Source organism: Aquarana catesbeiana, linkage group LG10, assembly GCF_042186555.1.
Source record: "Aquarana catesbeiana isolate 2022-GZ linkage group LG10, ASM4218655v1, whole genome shotgun sequence".
NCBI classification, from domain to species: Eukaryota; Metazoa; Chordata; class Amphibia; order Anura; family Ranidae; genus Aquarana; species Aquarana catesbeiana.
This window is the reverse complement of record NC_133333.1, coordinates 84397345-84414070: the sequence shown is the minus strand read 5'-3', so window position 1 is coordinate 84414070 and position 16726 is coordinate 84397345. Positions and strand designations below refer to the sequence as shown.

The 16726-nt window shown below is 44.5% G+C and overlaps 1 protein-coding gene across 1 annotated transcript in view; it reads right to left on the bottom strand.

Moving 5' to 3' along the window:
* The window catches only part of SLC17A7 (solute carrier family 17 member 7), a 312589-nt gene that overhangs the window by 90538 nt on the left and 205325 nt on the right, over positions 1-16726 (bottom strand). The window contains exon 4 of the mRNA XM_073602352.1: positions 14174-14288. Coding sequence (XP_073458453.1) covers positions 14174-14288 — 115 coding nt within the window. The remainder of the gene's footprint in view (positions 1-14173; positions 14289-16726) is intronic.

Genomic DNA, 16726 nt, shown 5'->3' with positions numbered 1-16726 from the left:
CCTCCTCCCAGCCACGTACAAGTCCATGTGTTTCTTGGGACTGATCCCTTAAAGACTGCTGCTGATGCTGAGTGCCAGGCTCCACCTCCATACTGACACAATCTTCCTCCTCCTCCTCTTCCTCCTCGTCCTCTTCCTGTGTGATCGGCGGGCACGCAGGAACACTGTCTGGATAAAGGGGGCCTTGAGAGCTAAGGAAGTCCTCCTCTTCCTGCCTCTGTTCTGCCTCAAGTGCCCTGTCCATTATTCCACGCAGCGTGTGCTCCAACAGGTGGACAAGGGGGACAGTGTCACTGATGCATGCACTGTCACTGCTCACCATCCTCGTGGCCTCCTCGAATGGTGACAGGACAGTGCATGCATCCCTGATCATGGCCCACTGGCGTGGGGAAAAAAAACCAAGCTCCCCTGACCCTGTCCTGGTGCCATAGTCGCACAGGTACTCATTGATGGCCCTCTGCTGCGTGTGCAGCCGCTGCAGCATGGCCAACGTTGAGTTCCACCTGGTGGGCATGTCACAGATTAGGCGGTTCTTGGGCAGGTTAAACTCCTTTTGGAGGTCCGTCAGCCGAGCACTGGCATTATATGACCGGCGGAAATGCACACAGACTTTCCTGGCCTGCCTCAGGACATCCTGTAAGCCCGGGTACCTGCCCAAGAACCGCTGCACCACCAAGTTAAGGACGTGAGCCAAACAGGGCACATGGGTCATTTGTCCCTGTCGGAGGGCAGAGAGGAGGTTGGTGCCATTGTCGCAAACCACCATTCCTGCCTTAAGTTGGCGTGGCGTCAACCACCTCTGAACCTGCCCCTGCAGAGCTGACAGAACCTCTGCCCCAGTGTGGCTCCTGTCCCCCAAGCACACCAGCTCAAGCACCGCATGGCATCTTTTGGCCTGCGTACTTGCGTAGCCCCTTGAACGCCTACGGAGCACCGCTGGTTCCGAGGAAGAGGCCATGGAGGAAGAAGAAGAGGAGGGGGTGGAGGAGAGAGGTGTGTCACAATCAGCATTTTGGAGGCGTGGTGGCGGAACAACCTCCAACACTACTGCACCTTGTCCTGCATCCTTCCCAGCTGCCAGCAGAGTCACCCAATGCGCCGTGAAACTTAGGTAACGTCCCTGTCCATGCCTGCTGGACCATGAGTCAGCGGTAATATGCACCTTACCGCTGACCGCCCTGTCCAGCGAGGCATGGACATTGCCTTCCACATGCCGGTAGAGAGCCGGAATCGCCTTCCGTGAGAAAAAGTGGCGTTTGGGTACCTGCCACTGAGGAACCGCACATTCCACAAACTCACGGAAGGGGGCAGAGTCTACCAACTGAAAAGGCAGCAGTTGAAGTGCTAGCAATTTTGCCAAGCTAGCATTCAACCGCTGGGCATGTGGATGGCTGGGAGCAAACTTCTTTCGGCGGTGCAGCAGCTGGGGCAGGGAAATTTGCCTGGTACAATCTGACGTCGGTGTACCAAAAGCAGATTGCCCACAAGTACTTGGCTGTGACACACCTAATTCTACACCTTCATTCCTCTCACTGCAGGTCTCAGAGAGGACTGAAGGTCTAGTGGGGTTGGAAATCTCAGCTGATGAGGAGCAAGGAGAGATCCTCTTTGTTCTTTGGTGTGGGTCTTTTAGATACGCTTGCCAACGAACTGCATGGCAGGTCAACATATGTCTGGTCAAGCATGTGGTACCCAAGCGGGAGATATTTTGGCCACGCGAGATACGCTTGAGACATATGTTGCAAATAGCAGCGGTGCGATCTGATGCACTCGTCTCAAAAAAGGCCCACACCAAAGAACTTTTTGAATAACGCGCAGAGACTGCAGCGCCCTGCACATGTGGAGCTTTGGGGTGTGATGCAGTCAATGTGCTGCCCTTAGGCTGGCCCCTGGAGGGCATCCTGCCTCGTTGGTGATGTGCTGCCGCCTCCTCCTCCTCCTCCTCCTCCTCCTCCTCCTCCTCTCTCCTATCAGGCACCCACGTTGAGTCAGTGACCTCATCATCCCCTCCCTCCTCATCACTGGAGCAAACCTGGCAGTATGCTGCAGCAGGGGGAGCATGACTGCCAGATTGCTGTCCTTCTTGGGCACCCCCTCTGTCCGCGCTCATGTTACTGCCTTCATCGAGCTCAGTATCGTCATCAGAGCCTTCCAAACGCTGGGCATCCTCCTGGAGCATGTACCCAACACTGTGGTCAAACAGTTCGAGGGAATCCTCATGAGGACATGGTGGAGCTAGGGAAGGAGTCACTGATGACATTGAGCTGAGGGAAGAGGCCGCTGCTTTGCCAGACAAAGCACCCTGGGCATGGGTGAGAGAGGATGAGGAGGATGAGGACGGCTTGGTCATCCACTCGACCAAGTCTTCCGCATGTTGCGGCTCAACATGGCCAGCTGCCGAAAAAAAGGCCAAGCGTGTCCCATGGCCACGTGCTGATGAGGATGCACCGTCTCCACGACCAGCACTAGACACAGAGCCTGCTTGCCCTCTCTTATTGGCTTGTGACTGTCTGCCTCTCCTTCTTGGCCTTCCAGACATACTAATGGCCTGTAGCTGCACTAAGCTGGGATAGAACACCTGTAATTTTCTTCAAGTAGCTTTATATACTGTAACCAGACAAGCCTGCCTGTCAGTAGGAAGATAACAGGAACGGATCTAGCTGAACACTGTGAGCAGGACGCACTGTACTAAATGTAAATAGTCTAGCTGCCTGACCGTGGTACTAATAGGATCAAATAGAACACCTGTAATTTTCTTCAGGTAGCTTTATATACTGTAACCAGACAAGCCTGCCTGTCAGTAGGAAGATAACAGGAACGGATCTAGCTGTACACTGTGAGCAGGACGCACTGTACTAAATGTAAATAGTCTAGCTGCCTGACCGTGGTACTAATAGGATCAAATAGAACACCTGTAATTTTCTTCAGGTAGCTTTATATACTGTAACCAGACAAGCCTGCCTGTCAGTAGGAAGATAACAGGAACGGATCTAGCTGAACACTGTGAGCAGGACGCACTGTACTAAATGTAAATAGTCTAGCTGCCTGACCGTGGTACTAATAGGATCAAATAGAACACCTGTAATTTTCTTCAGGTAGCTTTATATACTGTAACCAGACAAGCCTGCCGGTCAGTAGGAATTTAACAGGAACGGATCTAGCTGAACACTGTGAGCAGGACGCACTGCACTAAATGTAAATAGCAGGAACGGATCTAGCTGAACACTGTGAGCAGGACGCACTGCACTAAATGTAAATAGTCTAGAAGATAACAGGAACGGATCTAGCTGAACACTGTGAGCAGGACGCACTGCACTAAATGTAAATAGTCTAGAAGATAACAGGAACGGATCTAGCTGAACACTGTGAGCAGGACGCACTGCACTAAATGTAAATAGCAGGAACGGATCTAGCTGAACACTGTGAGCAGGACGCACTGCACTAAATGTAAATAGTCTAGAAGATAACAGGAACGGATCTAGCTGAACACTGTGAGCAGGACGCACTGCACTAAATGTAAATAGCAGGAACGGCTCTAGCTGGACACTGTGCGCAGGACGCACTGCACTAAATGTAAATAGCAGGAACGGATCTAGCTGAACACTGTGAGCAGGACGCACTGCACTAAATGTAAATAGCAGGAACGGATCTAGCTGAACACTGTGAGCAGGACGCACTGCACTAAATGTAAATAGCAGGAACGGATCTAGCTGAACACTGTGAGCAGGACGCACTGCACTAAATGTAAATAGCAGGAACGGATCTAGCTGAACACTGTGAGCAGGACGCACTGCACTAAATGTAAATTGCAGGAACGGATCTAGCTGAACACTGTGAGCAGGACGCACTGCACTAAATGTAAATAGTCTAGAAGATAACAGGAATGGATCTAGCTGAACACTGTGAGCAGGACGCACTGCACTAAATGTAAATAGCAGGAACGGATCTAGCTGAACACTGTGAGCAGGACGCACTGCACTAAATGTAAATAGCAGGAACGGATCTAGCTGAACACTGTGAGCAGGACGCACTGCACTAAATGTAAATAGCAGGAACGGATCTAGCTGAACACTGTGAGCAGGACGCACTGCACTAAATGTAAATAGCAGGAACGGATCTAGCTGAACACTGTGAGCAGGACGCACTGCACTAAATGTAAATTGCAGGAACGGATCTAGCTGAACACTGTGAGCAGGACGCACTGCACTAAATGTAAATAGTCTAGAAGATAACAGGAACGGATCTAGCTGAACACTGTGAGCAGGACGCACTGCACTAAATGTAAATAGCAGGAACGGATCTAGCTGAACACTGTGAGCAGGACGCACTGCACTAAATGTAAATAGCAGGAACGGATCTAGCTGAACACTGTGAGCAGGACGCACTGCACTAAATGTAAATAGCAGGAACGGATCTAGCTGAACACTGTGAGCAGGACGCACTGCACTAAATGTAAATAGCAGGAACGGATCTAGCTGAACACTGTGAGCAGGACGCACTGCACTAAATGTAAATAGCAGGAACGGATCTAGCTGAACACTGTGAGCAGGACGCACTGCACTAAATGTAAATAGCAGGAACGGATCTAGCTGAACACTGTGAGCAGGACGCACTGCACTAAATGTAAATTGCAGGAACGGATCTAGCTGAACACTGTGAGCAGGACGCACTGCACTAAATGTAAATAGTCTAGAAGATAACAGGAACGGATCTAGCTGAACACTGTGAGCAGGACGCACTGCACTAAATGTAAATAGCAGGAACGGATCTAGCTGAACACTGTGAGCAGGACGCACTGCATTAAATGTAAATAGTCTAGATAGAAGATAACAGGAACGGATCTAGCTAAACTGAATACAGTGTATATATATATATGCAACACCTGGGATGCATATATATACACAATACACTGTAAGTGCAGCTAACTGACTGACTGTTCTGCCTAATCTATCTAACTCAAATCAAATGACACTGTCTCTCTCTCTCTCTATCTCTCAGCACACCGGAACACACACTACACAGGGCCGCCGTGCAGGCGGCCTTATATAGTGTGGGGTGTGTACTAAATCCCCTGAGCCATAATTGGCCAAAGCCACCCTGGCTTTGGCCAATTACAGCTCTCTCTACTGACAGCGCTGTGATTGGCCAAGCATGCGGGTCATAGTGCATGCTTGGCCAATCATCAGCCAGCAATGCACTGCGATGCCGCAGTGAATTATGGGCCGTGACGCGCCACACGAATTTAGCGCGAACGGCCCATAACGTTCGCAATTCGGCGAACGATCGAACAGCCGATGTTCGAGTCGAACATGGGTTCGACTCGAACACGAAGCTCATCCCTAAATGTCAGTATCAGAGGGTAATAAACCTAGCCAATATGTGTTTAACTGCCAGTAAGCTCTCTTTAGATTAGTCTACAATTTTGCTTTAAGCCATAAAATGAAGGGAGAGTGATCAGAGACCCCTCTATCTGCATACTCTATCCTACTCACTAGGGGGAGAGCAGATGCAGATCCCACATAAAGGTCTATGCGGGGCAGAGAAAAGTGGGTTTTAGAGAAGCAGGAAAATTGAAGTGTATAAGGGTGTTTCACACGCCACATATCAACCTATCCCATTTCTGCAAGAAATCTGGAAAGAGCTGTGCCCCTAGGGGAAGACGTTAAGTTGGTCGCAGGGTGTCTATCCAATCGAGGATCTAGGATCCCATTAAAGTCCCCCAAGATATAGATAGGGGCATCAGGGTTAGATGATGCAAAGGACACTAATTCCCTCAGCACTACTGAGGAGAACGGAGGAGGTATATATACCATTGCCAGCACACAAGTCACTGTATACACTTTGCAGTAGAGAAACGAAAGGCAAATCCACTTTGCACTACAAGTGCACTTGAAAGTGCACTTGGACGTGCAGTCGCTCTAAATCTAAGGGGTAGATCTGAAATGAGGGGAAGCTCTGGTGATTTTATCATCCAATCATGTGCAAGCTAAAATGCTGTTTTTTATTTTCCTTGCATGTTCCCCTCGGATCCACAGCGACTTTACTTCCAAGTGCACTTTCAGTGCACTTTCAAGTGCACTTACAGTGCAAAGTGGATTTTCCTTTAGTAAATAACCCCCATAGCGTCCTTGTGAATCAATGTGTGAGTGAAATTCCTGGAAGTTGAGGGATTTATGCACCAAGATGATCACCCCCCTTGAATAGGAAAATGAGGAGAGAAAGAAGTGAAAACCAACCAGAGATATATTGGGAAACCCAACACTCTGTGTCACATCCTAAAGAAGAATTTGTAGAAAAAGGTTTTAGCCCCAAGGATATTGCAGACACAGAGAGAAAAGCAAATTAGGGTACACCCAAAATTAAGTAAAAAAATCTATTCACTTTATTAATACAAAGTTTGTGTATATTACAATATAAATGTACAAAAATCACCAAAAAACAATGAGATATCTAAATATAGGAGAGAAACAGCCGCTAAACTTGGGACACACCACAGGTAAGAATTAGGAATCAAGCTGGTAAGGCGTGTGTACCAAGATACCCAACATGTTTCGGAAGGCAAAAAAGGAATTTTTTGACGTATGTATTTCCTTCTTCAGGGGTTACAAAAAAGCGTGCTATTCCATTTCTGTTAGAAAAGAAAAGGGGAGTGGTATAATAATACTAGAGTAAATAATTTACAATCAACTGATTAAGCATAGCAGCAATATGGTACATGCAATCGATGGAATAAATGTATCCTGTACTCACATATATATGTTCAAATTTTGACAATACACATCAGTAGATGAAACGTCAGGCTGTGGATGTTACTAAGCTGTGCTTCCAAAATTGATTCATATAATTTAAGATGTTTGAAAAATCAATCCCATATAAATGGGGTGCAAGCTAAACCGGTTGCAGCTGAAGTAAGTGAGGACAGGTTCAATGGTCGCCCTGAAGCAGTCCAACAATGCTCACGGGGATACCCCAAACAAACGGAGACGGATGTCTAATTAAAAAATGTAACAAAATATATCTATGAGGACAAGGCAGTGTGGCTGTATATCAACAGTCTTACACTGGGTTAAATAGACAAAGATTAGTCATAACCCATAGGAAGACAGTGAAGTAACAAGTTACCAAAAAGTGGCAAGAGCTCAGGCATATATACAGAGTTTACATTACCTGTGATTGAGATGTCATATCATGTTCACAGAGGTCTCTGGCGTTTCCTGGCTGTGTAGCAATTAATGCTACCACTAGCAGGAATATATACGCCCGGGGATCAGAGATAAGCCAATCAAAGCTCCTTAATGATGAAATCAAAAGGGGGGAGGAAGCGAACACAGGTTCCGGGGATCATCAGCTGATGTCTCCCCAGATCACCTGTGCTGCAGCTTCAATCCCTGTATCCATCTCCTATAGGAATCCCCCGGCCGATGCGGCGTCCAGCGTCACCTCATCTAGCGCGATGACGTCAGACGTCAACACGGCCGCCAACACGGTGGTGGGCGGATACACTGGACGCTGGAAATGTCCAGTGCGCAGATGTGGAGAGCGACTGTCTCCACAGGAGCATTCGCCGATGCAACCCTGATGGGAAGCTGCCCCAAAGGTGACATAACATGCCAAATATGGGGCCCCAGCGTGACGGGAGCCTCGGTGGACCACCAAGGGCAAAGCCATCAGAACCCACAGAGAATATAAGATGTAAATGCAGCAAGATTTTACCAAGGCCATCGGTTAACATCTGGACAATTATATCTGTTGTTTATACAATGTCTGTAACAAGAGAAAATAAACAATATTATAATACAATCGACACAGTATAATATTAGGATATATTGATATGCAATAAAAAATCTGCAACAAGCCTTTGAGCATATAGAGTAAGATACAGAGAACAATGCATGTGCTTATTTGTACAATATTATGCTGTCAAAATTAGAGAGGAAGGGGGGAAGGGGGAGAACAGAAAACTATATTTACAAGTCTTTATCAAAGGAACCTGAAGTAAAGCCTGGTAGGAAGGGCCTAAAATTAAAGGCCTCATTGAGTGGGGAGGCGATTTGGCATTGAGATGGAATATCCACCTAAGCTCTCGTTGCAGAAGGAGTTTGTCAAGATCTCCTCCACGGGAGCTAGGGTGTACTCAATGCAATACCAATATATTTATCTTGGGGCAAATGCCCTTGTGGGTTTGTAGTATATGTCTACCTAAAGGTACATCAGGGTTGCTGGTTTGCATGGCTTTGATATGGCGATATAATCTTTGCCATAATTTCTGTACGGTTTTGCCTACATAAAAGCAATTGCAACTGCATGTTAGCAGATAAACAACTGCACTGGTCTGGCAATTTGAAAAATGCTTAGGCATGAAACGCATTCCATTTGGTAAATATATATTTCTTCTAGGGTCCATGTATTTGAAGTATGTACATGAGCCACACGGAAACGTTCCCAATGTTTTGCATGGGTCTCCTCTCTTTGATCCCTGGAACTCGCTTTTGACCAATAGATCACTAAGGGAGGTGGCACGTCTATATGTTAAAGTAGGGGCAGAGGGTACATAGGGTCCCACAGCGGGATCAGATGGGTCTCCGAAGGTTTCTTTTTGGCAATCAACAAATCATGTCTGTTTTTATTTTCTGCTCGCTTAAAGGCCTTCTTGAGGCATTTATGACTGTATCCTCTTTCCAAGAGACGCCGTTTCAAGTTATTAGCTTCTCGCTTAAAGTCTGAGTGGTTGAAGCAGTTGCGCTTAATTCGTAAATACTGTCCGTAGGGGATGGATTCAATAAGAGGTCTGGGATGGAAGCTGGACGAGTGGAGGATGGTATTGCCTGCAGTCGTTTTCCTGTATAGTTTACAAGATAGCCTATTTGTATCGTTTTTAAATATTTCAACATCCAAGAATGTAATCTTGGATGGATCAGAAATCATAGTAAATTTGAGGTTGAATTTGTTTTTGTTTAAGGCCAATAAGCATTCATCCAGTAGTTTAGGTGGTCCATCCCAGACGACGAAGATGTCATCTATGTACCTGTGATACATAACAATGTGGCACAGGTACATAGAGAGATCCTCGTCGCAAAAAATAGTCCGCTCCCATTCCCCCAGGTACAGATTGGCATAGCCAGAGGCACAACAAGTGCCCATGGCTACGCCCTGTACCTGGAGGAAAAGTCAATCATCAAACGAAAAGACATTATGTCTCAAAATAAAGTCCAAAGAAAGGAGTATGAAATCATTGATGGAGCTTTCATGGTGACTAGTTTGTGAAAGGATTTTTTGCATACATGCAAGTCATTTGGAGTGAAGTATCAAACTTTAGAGTGCTTCCACATCAATGCTGGCAAGGATACAACCCTCGGAGACCTGTACACCCTCAATAATCTGTAGCAAATGAATGGTATCACATACATATGAGGGTATGGAGAGAACAAAGGGTCTAATGTGCTCATCCACAAGCTGTGACAGGTTTTCCGTGATAGCACCATTGCCAGAGATTATGGGTCTCCCTGGAGGGTCGCTAGTGTGTTTGTGGATCTTAGGGAGAGAGTAAAAAGTTGCCAACCTAGGATGGGGAGTACGAATGAATTCAAAGGTTTGTTTAGAAATGACCTTGTTTTGAAATGCCTCATCCACAATTGCATAAAACTTGTTCTTGAATGCTTCAATGACATCAGGACCGACTGGGCGGTACCAGTCACGATTACTAAGGATTTTCATGCACATATGACTGTATTTGTCATTGTCCATCAGAACTATGTTTCCCCCTTTGTCTGATGCCTTTATAGTGATTTCATGATTGTTAAGCAAATTTTGAAGAGCGATTTTTTTTTTTTTTGTGAAGTTGTCTAAAATAGGGGATGTGGATTTCAGGCTTTTAATTTCTTGACAAGTCATTTTTAAGAATGTTGATACACCCTGATTGGAACTGGGTGTGGGATATAACAAGGATGTTTTTTTGAGAGAGGATTTCTTAGGAACGGTTTCCCCAGGAGTCATAGCTCCCTTAAGGAGAACTTCTAAATCAATAGTGTCAATAAGGTCCTTGGGTTCACTCTCCTCGAGTAGCGAGTTGAGGTTATTCAAGGCTCGCCTTTCACTTAGGGTTCGAAAACCCTCCATGTCAGATTTGGTCTTTTCGAACATACTTTTTAAGAGGAGTTTGCGTGTATATAGGTGAAGATCTTTGATCACTTCAAATGTATCCATTTTGTTTGTTGGAACAAAAGTGAGACCTTTAGTGAGAACTGAGATTTCATCTTGTGTGAGGGAGTGAGAGGAAAGATTAACAATATTGAGATTAGTGGGGTGATGAAGTGCTAAAATGGCATTTGGGACGTGGGAGTGGGGAAGTTTCCCTGATTTTTAGGGAAAAAAATGGCCGGAATTTTAGGAGTGATAAGAGTGGATGCATCCATTCCAGTTGCCGGTCCTGCTCCCGCGCCAACATCCGCTGCATCTTGCGGCGTCAGGTCATTTCTGGCAACTGAGGATGCATCAGTGTGGTATTTAGGTGGACATTTGTTAGTGCCTATTGTGGAGGAATTATCACTATCACGTCCCCTCTTAGGTTGTCTCATGCGTTTATTTTTAAAGGATCGAGAAGATGCCATAGATGACAAGGATGAGCTATCTGACATGTCTGTGTGTGGAATGTTGTGTGTTGACTTTTGGTTTACATAAGCCTTTACGTACTACTCTAGTATTGATATACCACTCCCCTTTTTTTTCGAATAGAAATGGAATAGCACACTTTTTTGTAACCCCTGAAGAAGGAAATACATACGTCAAAAAATTCCTTTTTTGCCTTGCGAAACATGTTAGGTATCTTGGTACACACGCCTTACCAGCTTGATTCCTAATTCTTACCTGTGGTGTGTCCCAAGTTTAGCGACTGTTTCTCTCCTATATTTAGATATCTCATTGTTTTTAGGTGATTTTTGTACATTTATATTGTAATATGCACAAACTTTGTATTTATAAAGTGAATAGATTTTTTACTTAATTTTGGGTGTTCCCTAATTTGCAAATTGTCCAACGTGTCCGCCATGATAAAAATCGCTGATCGCCGCCATTACTAGTAAAAAATAAAATTAGCAATAAAAATGACATAAAACTATCTCCTATTTTGTAGATGCTATAACTTTTGCGCAAACCAATCAATAAACGCTTATTGCAATTTTTTTACCAAAAATATGTAGAAGAATACATATCGGCCTAAACGGAAAAAAAAAGGAAAGGAAAATAAAAGGAAAAAAAAAATTTATATATATATTTTTGGGGGATATTTATTATAGCAAAAAGTAAAAAATTTTTTTCAAAATTGTCGCTATTTTTTTGTTTATAGCACAAAAAATAAAAAAACGCAGTGGTGATCAAAAAACCACCAAAAGAAAGCTCTATTTGTGGGAAAAAAGGACGTCAATTTTGTTTGGAAGCCACGTCGCATGAGCGCACAATTGTCAGTTAAATCGACGCAGTGCCGAATCGCAAAAAGTTCTCTGGTTTTTGGCCAGCCAAGTGATCCAGGGCTTAAGTGGTTAAGTAGCAATACAACCTTCAATGTTCATGTTCATTTCTGGGCCTTTGCCGCAGCGCAGGCTCATGAATATCCAGCCAGGCCTCCGCCTCAGGTGCCGTAATGACGAAGTGCGCCCGGCGCTCAGCAGTGACTGGCAAACAGGCCAGGTATAACATAGCATAGGGCAGTCCCAAACGCCACAGCCATTGTTTGACATCAAAAAACTTAGAGCGTTGTTGTTGCACTTCTGCCGAAAAATTGGGGTATAATGACACCTAAACACCGTTGTATTGAATGTTGGGCCTTTCTCGCGCCATGCGGAACACTTTTTCCCTGTCACGGTAATGCAAAATGCGCGCCAACATGGGTCGGGGAGCATTCTAGTGGGGACTCGGTGGGCTCTTTCGACCGCGAATAAGGGGGTGAACGCTTCCTTACCAAAATATTTAAAAGCCATTGTTCAACAAATTCAGTAGGGGCCCTGCCCTCTAATTTACCTGGTAACCCTACTATATGCACATCGTTACATCTCAGTCTGTTTTCAATGTCATCAGCCTTAGCTCGGTTGTCATGCGCCAAGTGAGCAGTGGATCAGGATTCATGGATCAAGGGTGGCGGCTTATCATCCAAATCGCTAATGCATCCCTCCACAGCCGTTGTTCTTTCACAAATTTTGTTTGGATATCCTGCCTTAGAAGAGGCACTTCCTCAGTCAATCTCCCCAATCTGATGTTCACATTGTTAACAGACGCTGTACACTGTTGTACCACCCTCAGGATCTGGCTTAATGTAGGTTGTTCTTCCTCCTCAGTACAATCCTCCTGACCTGATAAGTGTTCAGAATCAGGCAATGATATGGCATCCATCCCTTTTCCCTGCCCTGTAGCAGTGTCTACAAGTGAAGCTGCTGGATCAAAACCTGCTCCAACCACCTCCTATCCCTGCAGCTCAGACAGTTTTTTTGGTATAATATATAATGTCCCTAGGATTGTCTTTACCTGCAAGACGAGGCAGCCTACTCTTGGCTCCCTGTTCTATTGATTTTTCCGTGCCCCTCGTGGTTCTCTGTGGGAGAGCTGCATCCGCACCATGCTGTTTGTCCTGGGCTGCTGTGCCTCCCTTACCTTTCCCTTCTTTCGACATTACAACAGGTAATCACGGCTTCCTGGGTATCTCCATGATCCAGGGAGTCTGCAGCAGACAGTAGTGGCGATCTCGGGTCCGTTCACGACCAGGAAAAGGATATATGAGAGGATTATGTGTAGGAGCTCCGTGAGAATGATCCTCTCACATGCCCGACTTGGCCACGCCCCCCATGCTATGCAATTTTTTGATACAATTAAACTTTATTACTTTTATACTACTTCTGTTTAAGTCACTGTGCCTTTAAAGTCCCATTTCCTCAAGGGGGAATTATTTTTTCCATACCTTTATATATTTATGAACAAGTTAAACAGAATTGGTCCCAGGACAGAGCCCTGGGGCAACCCACTGACAACCCTAGAACATCCAGAAAATATGCCATTAGTCATGACCACCCTCCAGACATGCTTCTGCAGACAGTTTCCAATCCAGGAGCATGCCATGTCATCAATGCAAAAGACCTTATTTGTAGATAAATTGTTTCTGGGCTAATGTTTCAAATGCCTTAGCAAAACATAGATACACTACATCCACAGGCCTTCTTCTATCCAAATTACAGCTCACCTCCTTTATAGAATATTAAAAGGTTGGTCTAGCAAGAATAGTTCTTCATAAACCAATATTAGTTACTACATATGATACTATTTTCTATTTTCTATTAAACTATTTTCATCAGCAAATTTTTGCATATGGTCCCTTATCATTTCCTTCACATATTTACATTTACATACTATTGATAGTAGGCTGACTGGTCTGTAGATTCCAGGTATATATTCCAACCTTTTTTTGAATATTGATACCTTGTTTGCTTTTCGCCAATCTGTTGGTACCATCCCAGTCTGTAGGCTACTCTTAAAAATTACCAATAATGGTCTTATTGGAATAAAGTTGGACTTGACCCTTTAACAGTTGCATAGCACTTCAATTCCCATTTTTGTTTTCTGATCCTTAAGAGTCTTTTTTAATACACAGTGATCTCATAAAAAACAAAACAAAACAATTATACTGTATGAACATGGCAAACTGACAAAGCTTGCTGTAATTACAACTTTTTCTGCTATGCCTCATACACACTACTATTTTTTTCTTCATTCAACCCAGCTGGTCAAACAAAAAAACCCCTAACACTCAGTTGGAGCCACTGTACTAACAATCCGATGTTAGTACAGCAATCTCCTCTGCTGTGCTATTGTGTTGAGACAGGGGGACAGCCCCCCCCCCCCGCCATTGGCTGAAAATGCTGGTTGGGAGCCACAGTTTATATTGAATTGCCCCTTGCGGCCCAACATTCGGCCTGCGTGTACTAGGCTTTAGTGGTACCTAAGAATTCATTTTAAAAACGTATAAATTTTTCTTTGTAAAGAATATTGGGAGAAGTGTAATTGTTGCACAAAGGAACCAGTCGTGTTCTCTATTCCAAATGAATCAAGAATCCTGATTTGTTATTTGCTTTTGTAGGCAATAATAAGGTGCACCAGCATTAATATGCCAGCTCCATTGTATTCAAAGACTTACCTCTACTAATCCCTGCAGGATCCTGACAAAGATGACACAACCAAAATGCACCCTCGCTGCCGATGGGATTAACATGTTTAACGTTGATGTAGCAACTATTGCAAATCCAAACACTCTGCAATAAAAAGACAAATACAGTAAGATATAGGATACCCACAACTACAGCGCTCTCAAAACTTGAAAGTGTTTGGCTAATGCATTTTTAAATAACCTTTTGAAAAGAGTTTTAACTAAAATCTGCAGAGCTTGTCTAAAATGTAAACCCGCACTTATCACCTCTTTTATGCATCACCTCTATCATGTGTCAAAACCTCAGGCAGACCTATTTAGCCTGTCTAAATGATAGTTGACTGGTTGTGTCTGACTTCAACAGACTTTTGTCCACTTCAGAACTGCTTTTCTCTATATACAAATGAATGGAAATGCAAAACAGTTTAAAGCAGCTTGGAAAGAGGTCAACTACTAAGAAAGTGTGCTGCATTTGCCTATCAACATCAGGCCATTAAGGCTCATTTACACAGGCATATTGATATTCTCTGTATGGAATGCAGGTTCTTGCTTGCAGAGATGGCAAAATATCCTGCATAAAATACATGCTTAAAGCGGTGTTCTGTTTAAAAAAAAACAAAAAAAAAAACTTAAAAGTCAGCAGCTACAAATACTGCAGCTACTGACTTTTAATAATCGGACACTTACCTGTTCCAGGCGCCAACGATGCGGGGGAGCGAAGCCCCGCTCGTCTACCCCTCCTCTGTGGCACCAGCATTGTAAGTGTGGGCGCCCGGCTGTGGCTTCACAGCCGGGCACCCACTGCGCATGCACGAGCCGTGCCGAATGCCGTGACTGGCCAGGTAATCGTCTGGGACCTGTGATGTGTCCCAGATGATTGCCGAGAGGGAGAGGGGAGAGGTGATCTCCCTTCTGGTGCCGCGGTGCACCGGGAGGAAGTGGGAGCTGGGACCCTCTGAAAAGAGGGTCCCGGCTCCCCCCTCCCAAAAAAATGACATGCCAAATGTGGCATGTCAGGGGGTCACCTCCATTTAAGCAGAAGTTCCATTTTTGGGTGGAACTCCGCTTTAATTACTTGTATTAATACAGTTCTTCTTGTGACTTTACATATGAATGCATAGTTACATAGTTACATAGTTAGTCACATTGAAAAAAGACACAAGTCCATCAAGTTCAACCAAGAAAAAATAAAATAAAAATACAATCCCATATACACAAACCTATACCCACAGTTGATCCAGAAGAAGGAGAAAAGCCCCAGCAAAGCATGCTCCAATTTGCTACAGCAGGGGAAAAAATTCCTTCCTGATCCCCCAAGAGGCAATCGGATTTTCCCTGGATCAACTTTACCTATAAATGTTAGTACCCAGTTATATTGTGTACATTTAGGAAAGAATCCAGGCCTTTTTTTAAGCAATCTACTGAGCTTGCCAGAACCACCTCTAGAGGGAGTCTATTCCACATTTTCACAGCCCTTACGGTGAAGAAACCTTTCTGTATTTGGAGATGAAATCTTTTTTCCTCTAGACGTAAAGAGTGCCCCCTTGTCCTCTGTGATGACCTTAAAGTGAATAACTCAACACCAAGTTCATGATATGGGCCACCTATGTATTTGTACATGTTGATCATATCCCCCCTTAATCTCCTCTTCTCAAGAGTGAATAAACTCAGTTCCTCTAATCTTTCCTCATAGCTGAGCTCCTCCATGCCTCTAATCAGTTTGATTGCCCTTCTCTGCACTTTCTCCAGTTCCCCCATATCCTTTATGAGACCTGGTGCCCAAAACTGAACTGCATATTCCAGATGAGGTCTTACTAATGATGTGTACAGGGGCAAAATGATATCTCTCTCTCTCTGGAGTCCATACCTCTCTTAATACAAGAAAGGACATTGCTCGCTTTGGAAACCACAGCTTGGCATTGCATGCTATTAATGAGCTTATGATCTACCAAAACCTCCAGATCCTTCTCCACCATTGATTCCCCCAGTTGTACCCCCCCTAGCATGTATGATGCATGCATATTCTTAGCCCCCAAGTGCATAACTTTACATTTATCAACATTAAACCTCATTTTCCACTTAGTTGCCCAATTAGACAGTGCATTGAGGTTGGCTTGTAAGTTGGAGACATCCTGTAAGGACGTTATTCCCCTGCATAGCTTGGTGTCATCTGCAAATACAGAAATGTTACTTTTAATCCCAGACCCTATATCATTTATAAAGATATTAAAAAGTAGGGGTCCCAGCACTGAACCTTGGGGTACACCACTAATAACCTTAGACGATTCAGAGTAAGAGTCATTAACCACTACTCTCTGAATTCTGTCTTTTAGACAATTTTCTATCCATTTACAAATTGATCTTTCCAAGCCTGTAGACTTTACCTTACGCATGAGCCGCCTGTGGGGAACTGTGTCGAACACTTTTACAAAGTCCAGGTATATCACGTCCACAGCCACCCCTTTGGCCAAGGTTTTATTTACCTCCTCATAAAAAGAAATCAAGTTTGTTTGACAACTTCTTTCTTTCATGAATCCAAGCTGC